Source organism: Sander lucioperca, chromosome 8 (assembly GCF_008315115.2).
Source record: "Sander lucioperca isolate FBNREF2018 chromosome 8, SLUC_FBN_1.2, whole genome shotgun sequence".
Taxonomy (NCBI): Eukaryota; Metazoa; Chordata; class Actinopteri; order Perciformes; family Percidae; genus Sander; species Sander lucioperca.
Window position 1 is genome coordinate 39,297,309 of NC_050180.1, and position 10,000 is coordinate 39,307,308.

At 38.4% G+C, this 10,000-nt stretch overlaps 1 protein-coding gene across 1 annotated transcript in view; it reads left to right on the forward strand.

Moving 5' to 3' along the window:
- The first annotated feature begins 5,502 nt into the window (after nucleotides 1-5,502).
- Nucleotides 5,503-10,000, forward strand: part of wars2 (tryptophanyl tRNA synthetase 2, mitochondrial) — a 30,152-nt gene continuing 25,654 nt past the window's right edge. The window contains exon 1 of the mRNA XM_031311939.2: nucleotides 5,503-5,637. Within this exon, the coding sequence (XP_031167799.1) occupies nucleotides 5,515-5,637 (123 nt within the window). The 5' untranslated portion in view covers nucleotides 5,503-5,514. The remainder of the gene's footprint in view (nucleotides 5,638-10,000) is intronic.

A 10,000-nucleotide genomic window follows, 5' to 3' on the forward strand; every position in this document is an offset into this window, starting at 1 on the left:
ACAGTATCTGACTTTATTATTTCTTATCCCTCTGGCCAAATGTGTGTTGTTCTTTTGTTTGTCCGTCTCGACTTCAGTCCATCTGATTCATCCATCATTCATTTGTCTTTTTACTCAGCCAACACATCTTCTGTTTGTCAAGGTGTCTGTCATTCTGTTAGCTGTCCATCCATCCATCCATCCATCCATCCATCCATCCATCCATCCATCCATCCATCCATCCATCCACTTGGGTGGTGGACGTCCTGTGGACTCCGAATGCCTGCGGTGTCAGAGGGGAGATCCTGTCTTTCAGCATCAGGATCCAGAGTCCAGAAAGCACACACATCTTTGGCCCCTCACTCAGCAGCCCCCCCACCATCCCATCATGCCTTGCCTGGCTATATTATGACAGGTGGAGTGTCGGTCGTCACCAGCCGGACTTTCCTACCAGCATCTCTCCTAAACTCAGGAGGGCTGCTGCAGAGAGTTAGCATGTGTGTGTGATAGAGAGAAAGTAAAGTACGTGTGTTTAGAAGTTAAACGTAATGTTGTGTGTATATATTTACATATTCTGTAATATATACTGTACACATTCAAGTTTTTCACTTGCGTGAAGGTACAAAAGTATCAGCATTAAAGTACTCATTCATATTATTTCAGAATAATGCATATTATATTATTGCATTATAATATATCGATGCATTAATGTGTACATCACTTTAATGTTGCAGCTTGTAAAGGTGGAGATGATTGCAACTGCTTTATCTGCTGGATAACCATTGGCAGGGCTCAATCGGGGGGCGGGATAAACAGTTGTCTTTCAAATTCCCTCTGCATGCAATAGGATAGCGCTACAAACAACCCAGAGCAACGCTAGTTGATAGATTAAACTTTTGCTGTATCAGGTTGGCAAAACTCAGAACACATCTTCCTTTTTTAAGAATTACTTCAGTGCTTAACTCCAAGTCTTCCAGAGTCGCGGCCAAAGCCGATTCGAAAGACCGCTATTCGCCAGCAGCAGCAGCCATCTTCTTTGTTTCCAAGTAGCAGAGAATTCATCGTCAATTCACCGTCGCAACTCTGCCGTCCTTATGTTAAGCCCGCCCACTGACTCATACAGGATGTGATTGGCCTGACCAGAGTTTGGTTTTTCCAGCTCGCAAGCCAATGGAGAGTTGCTAGACGACCCTGGCTGCAAATTACATTTGCTGCCACTAGGGTGAGTCTAGATTTCTAGGCTAGTATAAAGTAGCAATGAAATGTAGTCAAGTAAAGTACAAGTACCTCAAATTTGTACCTAAGTAGAGTACTTAGGTACAAGAGGTAGAGGTAGAAGACATTGTAAACAATTATCAAGGAGGAGGTAATAAAAGTATTTAAGATGTGGAGTTGTGGTGGAGGAGGAGGAGCAGTAGCAGGAGGCGCAGAGAGCCTGATGAGGATGAAAAATGAATTACCCTGATGGTGAAAGGAGAGCAGATTTGTGATGAAAGCACAACGTTTTCACTCATCACCTGGACGGCCTCTCGCTCACCACTGGAGATCACGCTGCTGAGTTTCTGTTTCTTCTTCTGCTTCAAACTGAGTGATGGACACTTTCTAACACTTAAATTCCCAGTGAAACAAAGACTGAAGAAACCTCACCACATTTCACAACATTGATTCACTGTATATGTAGTTCTTAAATCTTTTTGAATTACGATTTCTTACCATTATTTGTTTACTTATTCATTCAAAACCACATGTGTGTGATTTTGAAACTCTCTGTGGAATTATAAAAAAAATACAGTGGATCTGTGAGATAAAAACAACACAAAAACTGCGCTAATTCTTACTTATCTCCTTGTTCTACTGTACAAACAACATTTCACAGTAGTTTAAAAGATGCAAACATCTCAATTGTAGCTTTTTTTCTCCTTTATTTAAAGGTACCCTGTGGAGTTTTTGACCCGTACTACCACTATGGAGCAGTTTTTTACGTGTGGGTCCCTGTTTTGATTGACTCGTGCATGCGCAAGGATGTTCATGTGTAGCGATGCTCAGTCCTGCCAATGGTTTCAGACTGTTCCACTGACCAACAGGTGTGGGGGTAGCCTGACAAGCCAGACCCACATCAAGATGTTGGGTCTGGGAACTCACCATTGACAGGGCTCAATCCGAGGGGCGGGATAAACGGTTGTCTTTGAAATTCCCTCTGCACGCAATAGGATAGCGCTACAGCCAGGCAGAGCAACGAAGAAGGTAGCGAAGCTAGTTGATAGATTGAACTTTTGCTGTATAACTCCGAACACATCTTCCTTTTTTAAGAATGACTTCAGTGCCGTTCTTTGTTCTTTTCTCAAAGAAAAACTTAACTCCAAGTCTTCCAGAAGACCGCTGTTCCCAGCAGCAGCAGCCATAAGCCCGCCCACCGACTCTATACACGATGTGATTGGCCTGTCTAGAGTTTGGTTTTTCCAGTTAGCAAGCCAACGGAGGATTGCTAGACTGACCCTGGCTGCAAATTAAATTTGCTGCCGCTAAGGTGCGTCTAGATTTCTAGGCTAGTCCTAGAAATCTAGACGCACCCTAGCGGCAGCATTTTTAAGGCACCAGAAAACACAGTAATGTACCAACAATGGCAGGAAAGAAAAAGACTGCTATCAAGTAGGGGTGTAGGAAAAATCGATACACTTGAGTATTGTGATATTTTATTTAGCAATACTGTATTGATTTTCAAAAACGCAATATCAGTAAAAAAAAAAAAAAATTTAGTTTACGTGCAAAAATATACATTATTGCCAATACACAGCCCTACTATCAAGTAAACAAAGAAATAATTGGCTTTGCAAGTGTTTTATAAAGAAAGAAATGCATTCAACACGTTCGGCTCTAGGATTCACACAACACAATGTGCTGAGTAACACTGAATGTAAACATAACTTCTGTTTGTTCACAAGAAAACTCCACAGGGCAACTTCAATGGTACATTCTTTGTCCGGTTTTAGATTTATGTTAACAGCTATGGTTAACACACACTTTTGCAGAAAATGTAGTTAAAAGTAGTTTTTAAGCTCTTTTTGGCTCCTAAATTGTGTTAATGTTAGTACATCAGTGCATTCTTTTTACTGATATGAGATCCATTGATGTAGCCAAAGTATACTGTAAAAATGTTTCTTCAACATAGTTTGAAAAAGGTTACATTTAGATGAACGGTGACTTTAAACTCCACTACTCTATTGATGTTTAATATAAATACATAGTATATATAGTTTGTTTGTGTATGTATGCACCATTCACCAAAACAAATTCCATGTTGGTGTAACTTACTGTGGAACTTACTTACTGTTTCTGATTCTACAAACTGTTTCAATGTTTGCCATTCTGGTGGATGCTTCAATCCAAAGTGCCTTAATGTACTGTACGCTTAAATTTATTATTGGTGACCTCTGTAGGAATTGAACCATAACAGTAGGAGTCTCGACCATGCCAATCTCACTCCAGCGCTACATATTACCCACATATTTTACCATGAAATTCACACACACACACACACACACACACACAAAATAAATACACTCTTCTCGATTTAAGGAAAGGCATTTCTCTTAGACTAAGAAGAAAAGAGGAGCAGGCAGGAGAAAAAAGAAGAGCAGGAGGACCAACCTCTACTGGGTGGCCAGGAAACAGGAGCTAAAGGCTCACACACACACACACACACACACACACACACACACACACACACACACACACACCAGCATGTACAAACCCATCTCCCGCCAGTCGGTCTCTGCTCCACCGACCAGATCTCCCATCACCCAGGCGTGAGAGAACATACCGGCTCAGGTCTCTACCATGTGAAACACCAAAGAGCTCGGCCTGCAGCGCCTCGGGAAATAATAATGAATATGGAATGATAGTCTGTATTTTGTGCTGCAAATGCAACCAGATGCAAAAGGTGGAGGGAAAAAAATCAGGAGCAGATGTTTGAAAACCAAGAGTTCTCAGAGAGCGGCCAGCGTGCCCTGCAAACATATTGTAACCCTACCCAGCGTGTAGCATAATCACTTATAGTATGTATATCGCCACTTTGTAAAGAGGTATGGTATGGAAAGGTTCTGCAGCTGCCTCCCTGGGAACGTTCAGTTGTTGAGGAAGCAGCCAGGCCTAGACACAACACCAGCCAATTATACAGACCTCAGACAATGAGGAAACCACACGTCTGACAATTTCTATAGCCTACTGTACATGTGGTGGTGGGTGAGTGTGTAATCGCACATCTTACTGTTCCATAGGCTGCACTGGGTTCGGACGTACAGAACAGTGCAGGCAGCATGGTGTACAGTTCAGCAAGGAGAGTAGAAGGTCCTGATTAGGTTTTAGAAGAAACTAGAAGAAAAATATATTATACATGAATTTAACTGTCTGCAAGAATCATACTTTAACTGTCAAATAAATGTAGTGGATTAAAAAGTACAATATTTCCCTCTGAGGAATAGAATATACAGAAAGTAAAGTACAAGTATGTCAAAATTGAACTTAGGCACCAGTGTTGTAATGTAACAAAGTACAAATACTTCACTACTGTACTTAAGTAGAATTTTCACGTATCTGTACTTTACTTCGTTATTTATATTTCCGGAAACTTTTACTTTTACTCCACTACATTTCCTAAATAAAATGTAAACTTTTACTCCACTACATTTCCCCTAAGCATCTTAGTTACTCGTTACTACAAAATATAATCAGAAGAAATTTATTACACTGAAAAAAAAGAAGTTTGGCGAATCATTGCTCCTAAATTGCCAAGATAATGTACGCTCCATTCCAGTTGGTGACGTGATGCCTGTTTGTGGCCAAGTGGCAAAAAAAAAAAAAAAAAACATAGGCCAAAACTAAAGAAGAAGAGGAGGAAGCATAATGACTGATAGTGTCATGGAAGCACCTGCTGCAGGCTCTGCCGCCATGGTAACAGACGATGATCACCCCGACGACAGTGGTGATGAAGATAACATTACACACCTTTGGCCATAAAGTTCATAATCAAAGTTTTTTTTTTTACTTTTACTTCTACTTAAGTACATTTAATATCAGAAAAATGCTATGAATACTTAAGTACTGTAAATATTATAATACTTTAAGGCTTTTACTCAAGTAATATTCTAAAAGGAGACTTTAACTTCTACCAAAGTCATTTTCTGGGAAGATACTTGTACTTTTACTCAAGTATTGCTTTTGAGTACTTTATACAAGACTGTTAGGCACAGTAGCCTACTTAAGTAAATATTCGTTGTTACACTCCACCATTGGTTTCCAGTATTTATTCATATTCATTTATTTAGAGTCTTATAATAATGAACATGTTGGGTCTCCTTAACATGACCCCTGTTATAAGCTTACCTTTGTTGTTTGCAGTTAATGACATGTAGCCTAGTTAAGATAAATAGCCTAAAAAAATTCAAATCTGTCACCTTTTTTTCGACCAACATTTTAATTACAGTAAACGGCTGAAACGCATCTCTCCCTTTTTTTTCCTTTCAAAGCCACCGTAGTATGAGGTCACAATCCAAGATGGCGCTTCCCGTGCGGACTAACTTCAAACATCTCTTCAGATTCATTCACAAGATGAATTCTCCTAAAAGATTACTCTGCTCTGAAGCTTGTGCGGGAGAAAAGGTAGGTGAAAATATGTTGTTAACAGAGACACGCTGTGTCTCCGCTGCAGCTTGTGACTGTAACGTTACCCCGGGTTTGAGTGTTTACTCACGGTGTCCTCTGTTCACTCACTAAAACAAGTTCAATTCAGTCTTTATATGTTAAGGATTAAAATGAATAAAGAACAGTTGTAGCTGATTATGATTTAAACTCCTTCTGTGCTTATTTAAACCGAGTGGAGAACACACTATTTAATCAGTAATAAAGTTAGTGACTAAGGCTGTTTGTAACGCAGCATATCAGCTGTCAATTATATACACAGAGGTCTGCAAGCTTATCTTTGGCTCTGATGTTTCTAAATATGTGAATTGTCAATTGTATATTCAAATGATGGCTTACGTGCAGTTTAGTGTCACACATTATTTTCCAAAAACTGAGTGTCCCAAATGATGAGGGTCTTATTTGAGACAGGTTAGTGATAGGGTTAGGGTGGAATGTTAACTACAATTCTAAGTTACTTGAGTATTTCCATTTTATGTAACATCTCAGAGGGAAATGTTAGACTTTTTACTCCACTACATTTGTCTCAGCTTTAGTTAATTCGTTTTTCATCCCCTTCTTGTCCAGTAAAAACCATGTATCTCCAGATGTGTTGATCTTGAATGTTTACGATACACTGAAGGATAAAGGGTTCCTTTTATGTGTTGAGAAAATTCTCCTACTTCTTACGTTAAATAAAGTCTTTAAAAAGCCTCTTGGATCAGATGGAAAATGCATCATCACAAAGCTGAAAACAGGGCTGTTTTTTCCTGACAACATGACAGGTTTATTAGAGATACGTGGTTCTCACAGGACAGCCACACTACAAACATGATGATCTTATAGAATATGATGCATTGCTGTAGATTAAACTACCCAACAGTATATAAAGGAGTTAAAATGAGCACAACCTTAAACATCTACAGCAGCACACATTAAAGCTTTAGTGCGTAACTTTTTGATATTAATGAACGTCTGTTAAATTCAAGCCATTGCCAAATGAGTTGCTACAAAGCTAATTAAGACTTTTATTTTTAATTTAGGCCCATTACTTTTTATTTTGTTCATTAATGACCTCTGCGAAGTGTCAACGGTAGTGTAGTTTTTGATGTTTGCCGATGATACCAACATTTTTTTATTCTGGAGATAATCTGTTAGAAATTACAGAAATTATAAATTCAGAATTGGGAAAAATTAAGAAATGGTTTTGACAAAAATAAATTATGTCTAAATTGGTAAAAAACAAAATATATGATTTTTGGTAATTGTAAAAAGTGAAAATGTAAGAATAGCAATTGAAGGAATTGATATTGAAAGAGTTAATGAGATAACATTTTTAGGTGTTATTCTGGATGAGAAATTGAATTGGAAAGATCACATAGTTTATATTAAGAGTAAAGTTTGCAAAAGTATTGGGGTCTTGTATAAAGTTAAAGATGTTTTAGATTACTCTATGTTGCTTATGTTGTACAATTCCTTAATACTCCCATATTTTGGATATTGCATAGAAATTTGGGGTAATTCATACACTACTAATACAAAACCTCTGTTTTTGTTACAGAAAAAAGCATTAAGGATTATCAATAAGACAGGCTACAGAGAACACACTAATAGTTTATTTATAAAATCTGGACTTTTAAAATTCAAAGATTTGGTTGATTGGAAGATTTTGATTTTTATGTGGAGAGCTAAGCAGAGAGTTTTGCCTATGGTTATACAAAATTTATTTACTCCTGTATCAGAGGAAGATGGCCATAGAAGGCAATATCATTTTAAAACTCTTTTCGCACGTACTACACAAAAACGTAAGTGTTTGTCCATTTATGGAGTTAAACTGTGGAATACCTTGGACCGTGAACTGAAGTGCTGCAACAGTGTTTGTAAATTTAAGAATTTGTATAAGAAAAAAATACAGGAATGTTATAAGAACAATGATGACTAACACGCTTAAAATGATGATGATAATGAAATGTAAAGATAGGTAGTACTGATAACTTTTGGTGTTTGGGGTGAGGATTGGGGTTGATTCACTCATGAAACAGCTGTTTCTTTTTTTTTTTGTTTCTTTTTTTCTGTTGTGTTATATTTAAGTGACAGGCACTATAAGATATTTCTTCTTCCTGTTCCTTTTTTTTTCTCTAGATGAATTGTAGATGAGTTCTGGCTGAAATAAACATGACATGACTAACTAACTAACTAAAGACTATCAGCTCCACACAACTCTCTCTGGATTTCTCAGTATGGCTATGTTCAGAAGATGCTGTCGTCCGGCTTTCGCCCGCAGAATCTCGAGTGAAGTTAATTACCTATTCTGAAGAGTCCATCATGTTTTTTTTTTGTTTTTTTTCAATCCTCCGTGTCCTCCTTGGCTACTAGCAACTGTGTGTGTGTGTGGGGGGCTGTGCGCGATCACGGAAGGCTTGTATCATGTGGACGCACCAACAGTTTTGTTGTCATTACTTAGAATTCCTCATGGGGGAGACAGGAACTACGCACTATAGCTTTGAAAGGAATAGTTTGGATTTTTTGAAGTAGTGTGGTTGTATGAGGTACTTCTCCATTGTCAGTGTATTAGCTACAGTAGATGGCGGTCGGCACACCCCCAGTTTGGAGATGCAGACAGGAGGACCGTCACGGAAGCTAAGCAATATACTGCTGTGGACGACTGCAGCAGCTAAACATTTGAGCCACCTAAAAAAATCAATATACGCTATAGAATATTTTCATAGCTTTTCGCACCAAATGCTTGCTTGTTGGGTCTCTGTTAATTATAGTGTCGTCTAGACCTACTTTTTGTGTAAGGTTTCCTGAGATAACGTCTGTTGACACTGAATAAAATTGAATTGATTTGAACTTTACCTTGCCATCGCACAGCCCTGTTTAAGTTTAAGCGGGGGGGACTAAAGCCTTTATTTATGCTCTCGTCAAAGCCACCAGACTCCATTGACAAAAACAGTACTATTAAAATGTGTGCCCATGCCATCACTTAGTGAAAGCTATCAAGTGTCACATTTGGCAATGATTCTTTGTCTTGTTTATTTTTTCTTTGATCAGATAATTGCTGACTAATGCACTGGGAAGTTTGGCATATTTTGTAGCATTATTTTACATTCCTCAAACTAAAATATTATAAAAGTATTGCTTGGTGTCATTACCAACACTCCCATTGGCACCAGTATCAAAACATTTAAAATAATGCCTGTTTATTTGCACTTATGTTTATGGTGTTTGCATAATCCTGAATGCAGGAATATCATGTTCTTTTGTGTGACTGGACTTGCAGTTGTCATTAGTGGTGCATTGAGTGATTACCAATCACAACTGGCTGACAAAAAGTCCATCCGTGATTGGATAACTTCTGCTGATGAGTTTAGTCATTTCTGTTCACTTTTGTAACCAGAAAACCTACTAAGTGTATTATGGTTATGGCCATTCTGTGGAGTCCGAGAGGAAGACCTTGCAGGTTAAAACTCTGCACTATTAAAGACTTAGGAGCTTGGAGGTTTCAGTGTGCTGACAGCCTCTCCTTTTCCTTTTCTAGCTAGTTTTCATCCTGCACCTGTACCCAGCTGGGGTTGGATGTGAACACTATTCACCTGTTGTGCTTTTTATTCTGTAGAGTCGAACGACAGCAGCAGCTCAGTGCAAAATGAAATCTTTTTCATTACTGCAGGACAGGGAGCCAAAGTGCAGCACTTCTTGGAAAAATGTTAGGGTTTAAGTGTAACAGTCTCTTCAAACTGTGGCTGTTACATATGTAGAGAACACTGGCTGAATTGTAGCAGGATGTTTTGGTATTTAAAGCAGCTGCATTTAGTTGGAAAGCACAAAGTGTTTTCAGAGACTTTGAACAGTAACTGTCAGCTTCAGTGTCAGTTGCTTAGAATGAAAGAGTGAATGTTTTTTTTTTTCCTTCCTAGAGTACAGATGAAAGCAAACATGGTTACGCTCCAATCCCTGGGGGAAGGGCATTCTGGGAAATGGACGAAATTGTAAGATGAAGTAATTGAACTAAACAAGTTGAAGCAAAATGTGGTCAAAATGATGTTATCTCACAAATTAAATGTGATGTGTGATGCATTGATTCATTTTGGCTGAGGTTTTACAAAACCACGTAATTGGGTTATTTGTTATCAAGGATTATTTTTTTATGGTTCCTGCATAAATTTAAATCACACTTTTTTGGGGGGGATTACTCTGTTTTTGGCCTTTCCTTCTCAGCTCTGAGTGACACATCACATCATTAATGGTTCATTCTTGACTGTAGCAGCTTTCATTTGTGACTAGAACTTTTTTCCTTGTCTATCCTGAGTTTATACAGTGCAGTTTCTTTTCTTAGACATGT